The 16,434-nt window shown below is 37.6% G+C and overlaps 1 protein-coding gene across 1 annotated transcript in view; it reads right to left on the minus strand.

The window, feature by feature from the left end:
- Positions 1-16,434, minus strand: part of LOC140150826 (cation-dependent mannose-6-phosphate receptor-like) — a 49,474-nt gene that overhangs the window by 11,529 nt on the left and 21,511 nt on the right. The window contains exons 4-5 of the mRNA XM_072172965.1: positions 13,937-14,021; positions 1,729-1,823 (exon numbers count right to left, since the gene is read on the minus strand). Coding sequence (XP_072029066.1) covers positions 1,729-1,823; positions 13,937-14,021 — 180 coding nt within the window. The remainder of the gene's footprint in view (positions 1-1,728; positions 1,824-13,936; positions 14,022-16,434) is intronic.

Here is a 16,434-nt window from a genome sequence, read left to right on the forward strand (position 1 = left end):
TTATTCGATCATGTTGATCAGAATATATCAAATGTCTCCTCCAACCATATAACCCTCCTCGTATGCTCCGTTCTAGTGACAAATCGCTTCTCTGCGAACACCGTTCAAAACATTCATGGGGGGATAGGGCTTTTTCAATTGCTTCACCACGTCTCTGGAATACTCTGCCAACCCACATTAAACTAAGTACATCTTTAACACAGTTTAAAAGTTCTTTAAAAACTCACTTAATGAAAGAAGCATTTTACTGATGTGCATCACCATATTTTGTTCACCTATTGATTGTTGTTCATGTGTAGATTAAGTTGTAATGAAAATTAATTTTTATTTTGTAGTTTAAGTTAATCTTTGTATCGCGCCTTGAGCGCCATTGATTTGGTGGAGATGTGCGCATTAGAAATTCACATTATTATTATATTCATTATTATGTTTATTCAGTCCATGACATGAACGGTATACGGTAGCAGCAATCATTTGCGCATGGAATTGATCCCAGCGCGAAATTCAAACTCAATTACCCAGTTATACCCAGCCAGTTATGACTGATTTTGTCAAAAATTTACGGAACATTTTCGTGTTGACAATAATTCTATTATTTCTAATAGAAGGAATCAGCAACTTGAAGATTCTTCTCATTTCAAGCTTTATTGTGAAAATCAGACTTGTCGGGCAGCTTGCAAAATACAGGAAGCAAGTCTTGTTTACGTGTTTCCGAGTAGGATCACGTGACTGCGAACCCTGAGCTTACGTCACGAGCATTCTCAAGGTCAAAGACAATTGATTTGGGTGCTTTTTGGGCGCCTTAAAAAAGACCAAAAATTCATTCATTTTTTAATTTTTCAGCTTTATTGGCCATCAAAAAAATCGGAAAAAAATATTTTTAATATCCTGATATCATAAGCTTTCCATTGATATATAACTTTATTTTCAATGAGGTTCACCTTTAAGTAGTTTTTTTAATTTCCGGCAGCACAACAAATGAGGTAAAACAGGAGAAAATCGCAATTTCATTCCAGTGCCTAATCAAAGCATTTCAGGCTTGGTTTTAATTCACAGGGTATTTAAGTACATCATTGGTATTACTATCGTTCTAAAATTAGAAATTCTAGAAAAATTTAGGGCATCTCTGTGAGTAAATCAAACATTATGGTTCGTATGCACAAAACAAGTTAGACCAGGTCTTGTCTAACTGTGGAGGTTAGACTGAGAGAGGGATCTTTCTACTCTTTTCTTTCCCCCTTTACTACTCCAAGCAAAGTCCAAAAGTAAAACTGCAGCCATTTAATATATTAAGCTACATGTATTTGCCATTAACATGATCTACAGTAATATAGAATAAGGTATGTAAATAGCAAAAAAGATCATTCTATACAGACTGATCTCTATAGTTAGACCATGTCTTAATGCTCTGCGTGCTAGCCATGGGCTTCAACGGAAAAAGTTGACGTTTTGAAATATTTTCTCAAAATATCAAGAACTATCTTAACAACTACTGAATCAATACTAGGCTTGTTTGTACTCATTTTAATGCATTTTTCATGCTGATTCCAAATATGGTCATGAAAATTTACATTTCTGAAATTTTTGAATTTTTAAATTTTTTTTGAAACATGTCGTCTGCAGTCGACACCCGCGTGAAGAGAGTTAAGTTAGACCTGGGTTAACTCTGTGCATACAAACCTTGTTCAGGTTCCAGCTCTAGCAACACGTTGCTGCAATAATACTTACAGTATACACAAAATCGAACCAAAACTTAGAGACTTCTTGCCACTACCTGGTGGGCACCCACCTCTACATATATGGCAACTGGTAACCTGTAATTTCTGTTGAAGGAAAAAAGAAAGATGTATAACAAATTTATGGATCCTTGATGGTCTAAACTACCCACCTTTATGGGGAGAGAAATGGGAGAGAACATGGACCTTTTCCCAACTTCATTATTTCTGAAGTTTAAGTCCAAAGTATACAAGGCGGTTCTCGAACCACGAGTCTCGCCTGCTTTTGTGACCACCTGCTTTTGCGATAACTGTTGGTAGAGAGGTAAATGAATTTGGCGGTTATCAGCTGGGCACGATTATCTGGCTGATGGTAACTGTACTGTACCCACCAAGTTTCATGCCCATGCAACAGATTTTACTAATATGACCTCAGATGCCCCCTGGTGGCCCTGAAATGACCTTCTAAAAATTTGGCTTTAAATGTTGACTGTACCCATCAAGTTTCATGCCCATACGACAGTTTTTACTAATTTGAAATCAGTTGACCCCTGGTGACTCCGAAATTACCTTCCAAATATTTGGTTTTAAATGTTGACTGTACCCACCAAGTTTCATGCCCATACGACAGTTTTTACTAATTTGACCTCAGATGACCCCTGGTGACCCCGAAATGACCTTCCAAAAATTTGGCTTTAAATGTTGACTGTACCCACAAAGTTTCATGCCCCTCCGACAGTTTTTACTAATTTGACCTCAGATGACCCCAAACAAGTTTGTATTGGTTAGTGTGTCAAGGTCACCCAAGGTCATCCAGGGGTCATCTGAGGTCAAGCTGTTATTTGGATATGTGATGCACAGTTATTTGGATATGTGATGCACAGTTGAAAATTAATTATTAAAAGATTTGGTGACCTCAGTTGACCTTTGACCTTGTATGTGACCTTTGACCTCACGAAATTGGAAAAAGTATGTTGCGCTGAAAATCTAATCAGGTCAAGTACCTCTGGCCACGCAACTCCCCACCAAGTTACGTCACTGTACCCCATACGGATCTCCAGATAATCTGTTCACAAGGTATTTTGCTTATTACGCATATATTATGCAAATTAGGTACTTAATTACCATATTTTACGCTCAAAATCTAATCAGCTTGAGAACCTCTGGCCCCACTACTCCTCACCAAGTTACGTCACTGTACCCCATACGGATCTCCAGATAAGCTGTTCACAAGGGTTTTTTGCTTGATACGCATCAAATACGCATAAATTATGCAAGTTGGGTACTTAATTACCATATTTTGCGCTGAAAATGGAATCGGGTTGAGATCCTCTGGTCATACTACCCACTACCACGTTATGTTGACCGTACCCACCAAGTTTCGTGCCCATACGACAGTTTTTAGTCATTTGACCTTAGATGACCCCTGGATGACCTCGGGTGACCTTGACCTTGACGCACTAACCAATACAAACTTGTTCTGTCTGGGGTGAAGATGCACCCACCCACCAAGTTTGAAGAACGTGCGACCCCAAGTCGAGAAAATAGGTTTTTGCATTTTATGCATAAATTATGCAAATTAGGTACTTAATTACCATATTTTGCGCTGAAAATCAAATCGGGTTGAGATCCTCTGGTCATACTACCCCCTACCACGTTTCATCATCATAGGGCTTAGGGATCTTACGGATCCCCCAGATACAGCTCCACAAGGCGGATTTCTTTAGATTTCCAACCATATTTGTAGAATCGTTCCGCATAAATTATGCAAATTAACAACTAAATGCCGAAAAACTAATCAGGTGATCAGCAGGTGTGTATCATTCCTGTCACCAGGTTTCGTTACCATGCGCCCGACGGATCTTGAGATAGTCTGTCCACAAACTCCGCTATCAATTTGCGCTGATTTTCACATAAATTATGCAAATTAGCTATGTTAATTTGCATATTTTTCACGTCGTAGGTCTTACGGTTCCCCAGATACAGCTCCGGACGGACACACATACATACATACACCCCCCCCCACACACATCCACACACACGCACGGACAGACAGAAATAGTGATTACTAAGTCCCATCCTGAACAAAGTTCAGGCGAGACAATAAAACTATATATTTTTGGAAAGGAAATAAAAAATAAAAAAAAGTTCAGTTTTTGAGCAAAATCACAAAAATACACTTTTTTACCCCAAATTTTTTGTGAGTAGGATTTTTTCAGTTATCGTTTCATGAAGTTTAGACATGAAATTAGGGTGGCCAAATATTCTGGAGCTGTGCTCTCTTTTGACCATTTGTTTGCTTTATTGTATTTTGTATGACTTGATGGAAAAATAAATAATACTGAAATTGAACTTACAAAATATTTAAAACACATGTGATAGAAGTGATTTTTGTCAATCATAATGGTGACGTGCTCTAAACAATACCACAAAAGGTTTACCTTTTGCTTGCATATTTTGAGTTATCTTGTCACAAAAATTATGCAATATTCTAAAAATCTGAGTAGAATTTCGACTTCAAATTTGTTTTGTTTACACAAGTTTGGTGGCGTTAACTACATACCAGATTTTCTTGGCTGTGTTGGACATTCTTAAACACTTGAGAACGTTCCTGCAATCTTATTGGTTCTTACCCAGCTTTACCCGTGTGATATGACACGATATCACACGGGTCAGCGTGCAGTAAATGGCCAACGCGATACGCGCCGCATCGCTATTTTGACCAATCAGAGGCGCAGAGCATCAACGAGACTGATTGATTTTAAGCTATAGGTAATTCCTTGCAAAATGTAGATTTAATTTGATTAAAATTTGTATATTTTTATTTGAATTTAAGTGTTTAAGAATGAGAATAAAGGTATTGTTTTTAGCCGCTGTCGTGCATCTATCGCCTCATATAACACGGCGACATCATTATTTTTGGCGTAAACAACGAGGCTGAAACTTATGCAGGTTTGCCCAGCTTTACGTGATATGCATTGTGCACGTGCATAATCACAATATTTTGTATTCACACATCCTGGTCACATCGATTTGCTTTAGCTGTGTTGAGCTATGTGACATTTTAGAGTTGGAAAGAGTACTAGAAGGCTATATATTTGTACACAAATACGGCTATACCCGCATTTTATCGGTTTACACAAACTTACAGTCCTTATTTGCTGAGGACTTAGGTTGCTGTTGGCAGTCTCTCAAATTCACAGTGAAGCTATGCAATTTGATGGATTGAAATTCACAATACGCAATTTGATTAGGGGAAAGCTATTCCAGATGGAGTGTGTAAATTAAATGGAACAGCCATTTCAGAGGGAGTATGTAAATCAAATGGAACAGCTATTTTGGGACCATTTCAGAGAGAGTATGTAAATTAAATGGAACAGCCAAAGGTATGTAATTTAAATGGAACAGTCTTAACGCTTCACACATAGTATTTCCAATCACCATATATAATTAAATTATTATAATATGCTATTGAAATTCACAATATGCAATTTGATTAGGGGAAAGCTATTCCAAAGGGAGTATGTAAATTAAATGGAACAGCCAAAGGTATGAAATTTAAATGGAACAGTCTTAACGCTTCACACATAGTATTTCCAATCACCATCTATAATTATTATAATACGCTATTGAAATTCACAATATGCAATTTGATTAGGGGAAAGCTATTCCAGAGGGAGTATGTAAATTAAATGGAACAGCCATTTCAGAGGGTATGTAATTTAAATGGAACAGTCTTAACGCTTCACACATAGTATTTCCAATCACCATATATAATTAAATTATTATAATACGCTATTGAAATTCACAATATGCAATTTGATTAGGGGAAAGCTATTCCAAAGGGAGTATGTAAATTAAATGGAACAGCCAAAGGTATGAAACTTAAATGGAACAGTCTTAACGCTTCACACATAGTATTTCCAATCACCATCTATAATTATTATAATACGCTATTGAAATTCACAATATGCAATTTGATTAGGGAAAGCTATTCCAGAGGGAGTATGTAAATTAAATGGAACAGCCATTTCAGAGGGAGTATGTAAATTAAATGGAACAGCCTATTTTGTGGCCATTCCAGAGGGAGTATGTAAATTAAATAGAGCAGCCAATGGGTATGCAATTTAACTGGAACAGCCGTAACGTTTATGTTATCTGTATTATAATTACGCTATTGTCTGTGAATCTGTTTAGTCCCACGTGTATGGGGTGGGATGGGATGGGTGTTATTAACAATATAATTCTCAGGTGCAATCTGTGTACAAACTCTGAGCCCTGAAGCTGCTTTTATTTGATGATAAACGGACAGCCCTTTTTTAACATTTGGGCCCCTGGGGCCCATAATATTTGACTTATGAGGCTCATGTACATATGTTGAAGTATAATTGCTATCAGTAGACTCAAGCTGGGCACTGTAGCTGCTTTATTTACTGAGTAACGGCTGGCCCTATGTTTTAGCGCTTTGGGCCCTGGGGCCAATGGTGTGACATATGGGGCTCATATGTACATATAACAATATAATTCTCAGGTATAATCTGTGTACAAACTCTGAGCTCTAAAGTTGCTTTATTTGATGAAAAACGGCCGGGCCTTTGCTTTAACATTTGGGGCCTGGGGCCCATAATATTTGACTTATGGGGCTCATGTGCGTATTTTGAAATATAATTCTCAAGTGCTATCAGCAGACTCAAGCTGGACATTGTAGCTGCTTTCTTTATTGAATAACGACCGGCCCTATGTTTTGGCTTTTGGGGCCCTGGGGCCCATATTATGTGACGCATGGGGTCTCATATACATATTACAATATAATGCTAAAGACCTATTAGTGTACCAAATCTGAACCCTGTAGCTCCTTCATTTGCTGAGAAACGACCGGCCCTTTGTTTTAACATTTGGGCCTCTGGGGCCCCTAGACTTAATTAAACATCTGGGGCCAAAATGGGCAAAAGGCAATTTTCAACTTAGGGCCCATACATGTGCCACATATGAGCTCTAGTGCCCTTGTAGTTTTATAGCTAGCCTTGTCAATCTGTTGCCCCTTATTTTAACATTTGGGGCCCTGGGGCCCATAATATATAACATGTGGGGCTTATGTATACTTGTATATATAGAGTACCCCTGGGGCTATCATTGTACCAACTCAGGGCCCTGAGGCTGCTTCATTTGATGAGAAACAGCATGCTTTGTATTTTTACATTTGGGCCCCTGGGGCCCGTGACCTTTGACCTCTGGGGCCAAGATGGGCAAAGGATAAATCTCTGAGGTAGGGCCCATAAGTGTGCCACATATGGGCCCTGTGGCCCTTGTAGTTTTAGCGCTAGCCTTGACAGAATGATGTGTTTGATGGAGGAAAAGGAGAAGGAGAAGGAGAAGAAACCATAGAATGGCAATATACCCGTTCATGCTTCGCATGCGGGTATAAGAAACCATAGAATGGCAATATACCCGTTCATGCTTCGCATGCGGGTATAAAAATGGTGATTTTTTAAAAAAAGAAAAAATGGGAGGAAATAAACTGCTCAAATAAAGAAAGTCTGCAGTCATGTAACCTGTCCTACATCAAAACCTGATCTTGTTGTGACAATTTAATTATACGGTCGTATGCATAATCTTATTAGCTCCAATTTGATACCAAATTTGCTACCAAATACTCAAAAGTGACAAAGATATATACCAGTTTATGGCATTTGGTGCATTTTTAAAAGTTGCAAATCAACATTAATTATGCACGCGGTCGAAATGGCTTAGTGTGCTAATTTGGTCAAGCTTGCTTGCTCACGATGGGCCCCTGTCGACTATCCCAAGTACGCGCTTTATTTCAAAAAAAATTTTGTTCTGGTGCACCAGAACGAAATTCAAATTTCACGATATCTTTGCAAAACGAATTAATGTGCAAGAAATATTTTGTACATAAACATTATGTAGATTTCTTTAGATTTCCAACCATATTTGTAGAATCGTTCCGCATAAATTATGCAAATTAACAACTAAATGCCGAAAAACTAATCAGGTGATCAGCAGGTGTGTATCATTCCTGTCACCAGGTTTCGTTACCATCGCCCGACGGATCTTGAGATAGTCTGTCCACAAACTCCGCTATCAATTTACGGTGAGTGTGGCATAAATTATGCAAATTAGCTATGTTAATTTGCATATTTTTCACGTCGTGAGGTCTTACGGTTCCCCAGATACAGCTCCGGACGGACACACATACATACATACACCCCCACACACATCCACACACACGCACGGACAGACAGAAATAGTGATTACTAAGTCCCATCCTGAACAAAGTTCAGGCGAGACAATAAAACTATATATTTTTGGAAAGGAAATGAGATTTAAAAAAAAGTTCAGTTTTTGAGCAAAATCACAAAAATACACTTTTTTACCCCAAATTTTTTGTGAGTAGGATTTTTTCAGTTATCGTTTCATGAAGTTTAGACATGAAATTAGGGTGGCCAAATATTCTGGAGCTGTGCTCTCTTTTGACCATTTGTTTGCTTTATTGTATTTTGTATGACTTGATGGAAAAATAAATAATACTGAAATTGAACTTACAAAATATTTAAAAACACATGTGATAGAAGTGATTTTTGTCAATCATAATGGTGACGTGCTCTAAACAATACCACAAAAGGTTTACCTTTTGCTTGCATATTTTTGAGTTATCTTGTCACAAAAATTATGCAATATTCTAAAAATCTGAGTAGAATTTCGACTTCAAATTTGTTTTGTTTACACAAGTTTGGTGGCGTTAACTACATACCAGATTTTCTTGGCTGTGTTGGACATTCTTAAACACTTGAGAACGTTCCTGCAATCTTATTGGTTCTTACCCAGCTTTACCCGTGTGATATGACACGATATCACACGGGTCAGCGTGTGTGCGTCAACGCGATACGCGTACTCGCTATTTTGACCAATCAGAGGCGCAGAGCATCAACGAGACTGATTGATTTTAAGCTATAGGTAATTCCTTGCAAAATGTAGATTTAATTTGATTAAAATTTGTATATTTTTATTTGAATTTAAGTGTTTAAGAATGAGAATAAAGGTATTGTTTTTAGCCGCTGTCGTGCATCTATCGTCTCATATAATACGGGCGACATCATTATTTTTGGCGTAAAACAACGAGGCGAAACTTATGCAGGTTTGCCCAGCTTTACGTGATATGCATTGTGCACGTACATAATCACAATATTTTGTATTCACACATCCTGGTCACATCGATTTGCTTTAGCTGTGTTGAGCTATGTGACATTTTAGAGTTGGAAAGAGTACTAGAAGGCTATATATTTGTACACAAATACGGCTATACCCGCATTTTATCGGTTTACACAAACTTACAGTCCTTATTTGCTGAGGACTTAGGTTGCTGTTGGCAGTCTCTCAAATTCACAGTGAAGCTATGCAATTTGATGGATTGAAATTCACAATCTCGATGGGCGCCGGATCATGAAAAAAAAGAGGGAGTGTGTAAATTAAATGGAACAGCCATTTCAGAGGGAGTATGTAAATCAAATGGAACAGCTATTTTGGGACCATTTCAGAGAGAGTATGTAAATTAAATGGAACAGCCAAAGGTATGTAATTTAAATGGAACAGTCTTAACGCTTCACACATAGTATTTCCAATCACCATATATAATTAAATTATTATAATATGCTATTGAAATTCACAATATGCAATTTGATTAGGGGAAAGCTATTCCAAAGGGAGTATGTAAATTAAATGGAACAGCCAAAGGTATGAAATTTAAATGGAACAGTCTTAACGCTTCACACATAGTATTTCCAATCACCATCTATAATTATTATAATACGCTATTGAAATTCACAATATGCAATTTGATTAGGGGAAAGCTATTCCAGAGGGAGTATGTAAATTAAATGGAACAGCCATTTCAGAGGGTATGTAATTTAAATGGAACAGTCTTAACGCTTCACACATAGTATTTCCAATCACCATATATAATTAAATTATTATAATACGCTATTGAAATTCACAATATGCAATTTGATTAGGGAAAGCTATTCCAGAGGGAGTATGTAAATTAAATGGAACAGCCATTTCAGAGGGAGTATGTAAATTAAATGGAACAGCCTATTTTGTGGCCATTCCAGAGGGAGTATGTAAATTAAATAGAGCAGCCAATGGGTATGCAATTTAACTGGAACAGCCGTAACGCTTATGTTATCTGTATTATAATTACGCTATTGTCTGTGAATCTGTTTAGTCCCACGTGTATGGGGTGGGATGGGATGGGTGTTATTAACAATATAATTCTCAGGTGCAATCTGTGTACAAACTCTGAGCCCTGAAGCTGCTTTATTTGATGATAAACGGACAGCCCTTTTTTAACATTTGGGCCCCTGGGGCCCATAATATTTGACTTATGAGGCTCATGTACATATGTTGAAGTATAATTGCTATCAGTAGACTCAAGCTGGGCACTGTAGCTGCTTTATTTACTGAGTAACGGCTGGCCCTATGTTTTAGCGTTTTGGGCCCTGGGGCCAATGGTGTGACATATGGGGCTCATATGTACATATAACAATATAATTCTCAGGTATAATCTGTGTACAAACTCTGAGCTCTAAAGTTGCTTTATTTGATGAAAAAAGCGGCCGGGCTTTTTGCTTTAACATTTGGGGCCTGGGGCCCATAATATTTGACTTATGGGGCTCATGTGCGTATGTTGAAATATAATTCTCAAGTGCTATCAGCAGACTCAAGCTGGACATTGTAGCTGCTTTCTTTATTGAATAACGACCGCCCTATGTTTTGGCTTTTGGGGCCCTGGGGCCCATATTATGTGACGCATGGGGTCTCATATACATATAACAATATAATGCTAAAGACCTATTAGTGTACCAAATCTGAACCCTGTAGCTCCTTCATTTGCTGAGAAACGACCGGCCCTTTGTTTTAACATTTGGGCCTCTGGGGCCCCTAGACTTAATTAAACATCTGGGGCCAAAATGGGCAAAAGGCAATTTTCAACTTAGGGCCCATACATGTGCCACATATGAGCTCTAGTGCCCTTGTAGTTTTATAGCTAGCCTTGTCAATCTGTTGCCCCTTATTTTAACATTTGGGGCCCTGGGGCCCATAATATATAACATGTGGGGCTTATGTATACTTGTATATATAGAGTACCCCTGGGGCTATCATTGTACCAACTCAGGGCCCTGAGGCTGCTTCATTTGATGAGAAACAGCATGCTTTGTATTTTTACATTTGGGCCCCTGGGGCCCGTGACCTTTGACCTCTGGGGCCAAGATGGGCAAAGGATAAATCTACGGGGTAGGGCCCATAAGTGTACCACATATGGGCCCTGTGGCCCTTGTAGTTTTAGCGCTAGCCTTGACAGAATGATGTGTTTGATGGAGGAAAAGGAGAAGGAGAAGGAGAAGAAACCATAGAATGGCAATATACCCGTTCATGCTTCGCATGCGGGTATAAAAATGGTGATTTTTTAAATCAAGAAAAAATGGGAGGAAATAAACTGCTCAAATAAAGAAAGTCTGCAGTCATGTAACCTGTCCTACATCAAAACCTGATCTTGTTGTGACAATTTAATTATACGGTCGTATGCATAATCTTATTAGCTCCAATTTGATACCAAATTTGCTACCAAATACTCAAAAGTGACAAAGATATATACCAGTTTATGGCATTTGGTGCATTTTTAAAAGTTGCAAATCAACATTAATTATGCACGCGGTCGAAATGGCTTAGTGTGCTAATTTGGTCAAGCTTGCTTGCTCACGATGGGCCCCTGTCGACTATCCCAAGTACGCTTTATTTCAAAAATTTTGTTCTGGTGCACCAGAACGAAATTCAATTTTTATGATATCTTTGCTAAACGAATTAATGTGCAAGAAATATTTTGTACATAAACATTATGTAGCCAGAGGTTTCCAGTGATATAAAAATCTCAACTTTTTTTTTTGAAAAGTGGGGGGATGAGGCTGTGGATCACGAAATGCCCTGTTAACGCGGCTGTGTACTCTAGCCATTGTTTCTTTCTCAAAATTGAGTTTTTATGATATGTTTGTACCTTGTTATGTTTTTTATAAATACAAGGAATGAAAATCCAGATTTGTAAACTCCAACTGCAATATTTTAAGGATTTTATTTCACTATTCCACTCGTGTTTGAAATTGAAAAGGAAAGAAAATCTTTGTTGTACCAGCAAGGTACACGCCACAAGAAACAACTCATCGCGTATGCGTATCGCGCAATTTGTTAACGCACAAATACGCCGACGCTTATCTGCACGCTGCATCATCTTATGGAAACACCACGGAAGCACTGATTTCACAAAAACCTAGTGGTCAAATGGCTCCGTTTTAGCTGATAAAATGTGGGTTTTTTCAAGTTCTTTCCCCGATTTAAATATCAAGTTATGAATGGATTTCGCTCAAACTTCTCAAGGGGCTGTGGATTTACCCGATGTTCACGTAATATAAGTTACAAGAACGAAAACTGTCGCATTCTCCTGTGAGATTCGATGAAAGTGCAAAATGTGACCACTTTAAACTTCAACGGCCATTATTTCAATGTTCATTTTCTCGGTAAAATGACGATTTAGGTACACGATAACTCAATAAATACAGCATCTATAGGTAAGCAAATATGATCATCGTAAAAAGCATGATCGACTCAAGAAACGGTTTTCTCTTTTATATATTTTGGTCTATTTCCGATTTTGGGCATCATTTTGTGCAAATAGGCGTTTTGAATTTTAAAAGTTCATTTTGATGCCTTATATGGTCAATATCTCAAAAAATAAGGCCAATATCAAAAAAAATCAAAAATCGTTTTTGGAATGGAGCCTCAAGATTGAGCTCAAAACAAAATAAAATATTTTGGAAAGAGTGTTTTTTGTTATGATGTACCTAACAAATATTGCCAAAAACTCACTTTTTGTGATTTTCTTCAAATTTGTTGTTTTTACCCCAAATCTATATTTATATTAAGATTTATTGATGTCTTGCCTTCATAAAAATGTATACTTTTATATATTTTGCGCGAATAATTACAAAGTTATTGCACTTTTACTACATGCATGTCTGAGAGTACACAGCCACCTTAATACAGCTGTCTCTCAACATGCGATATTCAAAATTCCCGGGTGCCGAAATTGTCCAGTGCAATGACGTCCCAGTAATACAATGAAGGCTAACAACAATTGAGCACATGTTAACCATGATGTCATTGCACCAGACAATTTTGGCACGGGAATTTTGAATATCGGGTGTTGAGAGCCGGCTGTTTTAATTTGTTTTTATGGGTTCAGATGAGTTTTGTTTAAAAAAATAAAACCATGTGATTCGTGCTTGATAATTATTTTGCTGACATATGACGCACAATGTTGTTATTGCTGGAGACATCCTTTAAAGCAATAATGTGTGATTTGCATAAAGAATAGATTCTTATTTAGGGCTCATATTGAAATACCCTACCACGTTTTCACACAGAAAGAAGGCAGGATTCCCCTGGCTAAGCGTGCGCCTTAGGAAAGCTCGGTCATAAAATGGATGGATTATATGCATCAGTGATACACCCTGCCTTTTGAAGTGGTACATGATGAATGGGAAGAAAACAAACTGACTATGGCTCATCGCACAACCCAGGAAAGCGCGCTCCTAATTTAAGTGGCTAATTGCAGTGTTATATAATCACACAGGATTTTAACAAAAGAAGGCTAGCACATGAAAGCTGCAGGATGGCGCACACCTTCCTGTGTATAAGGGAATTTCAATATGAGCCCTTAAATCAGGAAAGTGCCACTCCCTGCTTAAATGTTTGTTTTCACTGATCACATTATCCCCTTTTAATTTTGAGCCAAACAAATGAGGTATAATGAAGAAAATTGCGATTCATTCCAACGCCTACAATGCATGTACTATACGCTCGCCGATCGTATTACATGTAACTGCACCGAGCATCGCACTCGACGTGTGTACATACAAGCTGACATCCACGGTTACATGTTAGCAAGTACTCGATCGTTGAACTCTGAATTTAATACAAAAACTTCAATTTTACTGTTATTAAAGCACTTCAGGCTTAGTCTTTTACATGGTATTTTAGTATACCATGCACATGGGCATTATAATTATGCAAAAAGTAAAAATCCAAGTAAAATTGAGGGTGTCGCTGTGAAGCAAATCACACATTATGGCTTTAAAAGTCTAAACACTTACATATTGCTTGTCACCTGTCTGTCCTTCCACTACATATTTAGGAGTATTTGTATTCTTATCACAAATCAGTTGAACATCTGTTTGTCTGTATAAACAAGAAAACAAAATATTATTTACAACCCTGACCTTGCCCTCATTGACAAAGTTTTTTCCTTGTGATCATTGGATCAAATCACCCTCTTTGGCTCCCAAAATTGGTCAGAATTCTGTGGCCCATGCATGAACCTGATATCCTATAATTTCACAATTTTTGAGTTACATAGTCATGGACAAGTAGAGTAACCCTCTATAGATGTATATTTCTTTGCAGCCCAACAGCCTTGATAAGCAAACTTTTTGTCTACAGATATAAAGGGCAGTATTATTTTTCTCAGATGCAAAATTCAAAATTTCCTCGTTCAACCCAAGGGTGTGACTAAGTGTTCACCAGCATACAAAATCACACTTTACCGTTGAAGTACAATTATTTACCACCCATCTTTATTTACATGTAGGTGCCTCATTTAAATTAATTCAATAGAGTTGCTGATCGATTACCCGTAACAATGTGACATGGCTGCTATATATGTATTTAGGTCTATCTGTGTCACTTTCTATAATTAACTCCTTCGCAGTAGGCCTATATGTTGTTATCATGGTTATAGGCCTGTTCAATATAGTCAAATGGGTTTCTTAATATCACAAATATCTATTTTAAAAGCCAGTAGGGGCAATTGAGGTAGTGAAGGAGGGGTCGAGGGGTGAAAAGAGGAGAAGCGGATGGGTGATTGAGATTGTAGGGAGGGGAGGAAGACAAAAAGAAAAAGAAAGGAAGAGGGGGAGAAGGAGAGAGAGAGGGAGAAGGAGAGCGATGGAGTGACAGGTCCCTAAAGTGCATAGGTGTATTGCCAGGGGGGATGGTCCATACAATCACCCTTCCCCCCCCCCCACATGTTGCAGTCTGTGTATGGGTTTCTGTCGAAATCAACCTCATATTTGACCATGTTAGCCACAAAAATGCCAATATTTTTTTCTCTTTTCCATTGAGCACACGCATCGGTGCCAATGCTTTTATTTTGTTTTGTATAAATTATGAACAATAGAACAATTAAGAAGAATCACAAAAAATCATTAAAAATCACAAAGAATTACAAACGCAGCATTAATAACAAAGTGTTACTACATTTTAAATTTAAACAAACTACACAAGTATTACTTAAAGAATCATGTTATCTGAAAACCAGTCTTTAAAAATCAAATAAGATACAGTACATGTACATACGGTACCAAAAGAAAAATTAAAATCAAACCTCCATTTTTTGAAATGGGCAGAGAGTTTTCCTTTTTTGGCAATAAAATACTCGGTCTCTCTGTTGTTTTTAATAAAAGCCTTACAACTCAAAAAATTAAGCTTCTTTTTTTGAAATTTGCAAACATAAATATAGTATTTTATACATAAAATTAAGTATGCTTCACATGAATTTATTCCACTTTTGTCCCATATTTCACCAGTTTAGTTTCAATAGGCCTATGGTAAAAAAAATGCGCACATTTGTACCATAAGGTACAGGTACTGGATTCACTATACAGAAAAAAAAATCCCACCCCATCTACGCCACTGCTAAAGTGTCGACATAAGAAAGAATAAGTGCAGAGAAAGGAAAAGAAAGGGATGAACAAAGAAAATAATTATTATTATCATAGAAACTAAGCATATAACAGCACTAGGCAGCCATTCAATGATGCCAAAACCTTTATGCGTTACATAATTAAAACACCCAGTCAGATTGTATTTCACACCTGCCAAACTCAAGTCACCCAATTTCGATAACTGGGCATTGAATGTACACTCTCATGAATATTAATTGGCAACATTTTCCAATATGTCAGCACTTAAATCGGACACAATAGAACAATATTAGACCCTTCAGTGTGTTGCTGATAACCCAAAAATCCAATATGGCGGCCCCCATACCAAAAGGCAACGCGAGGGGCCCAGGCCAGGGGATGCTCTAAGAAAATGAATGTTTTTGCCGTCTTAGCACTGATTACTGGAGGTAAGTACACTATGTATGATTTCTTACTATTTCTAGACACAGTTGAAAATAATGATTCTGGTTAAAATTCAGCTGGTAATTTATAAATCAGAAGAAATATTTGTGTAGTCATTACTGATATTGAATGACTATGATAATTAAGGAAACATGAAACATTTCAGAGAAAATTTAAAAATATTAATGAAAAGGTGCTCAGAACATGTATTTGTTGGATATCAGGTTTATGCATGGTCAGGGTTGTAGCTAGGATATTTAGTGCCTGTGGCATTTGATGAAAATCTTGAATATTTGGCAATTTGTTGTCAAAATTCATCAATTTTGGACTCTTGAGTGGTGGGCTCCAGTGCTAAAATTGCAGCTGAGTGGTGGGCTTTGACCCCCACCACTGCCCACTGTAGCTACAACCTGGTCCACATCAGTATTTTTTTAATCTTTTCAGATGATGACGGTGGACCTATGTCT

Source organism: Amphiura filiformis, chromosome 4 (genome assembly GCF_039555335.1).
Source record: "Amphiura filiformis chromosome 4, Afil_fr2py, whole genome shotgun sequence".
In the NCBI taxonomy this organism is placed as follows: domain Eukaryota; kingdom Metazoa; phylum Echinodermata; class Ophiuroidea; order Amphilepidida; family Amphiuridae; genus Amphiura; species Amphiura filiformis.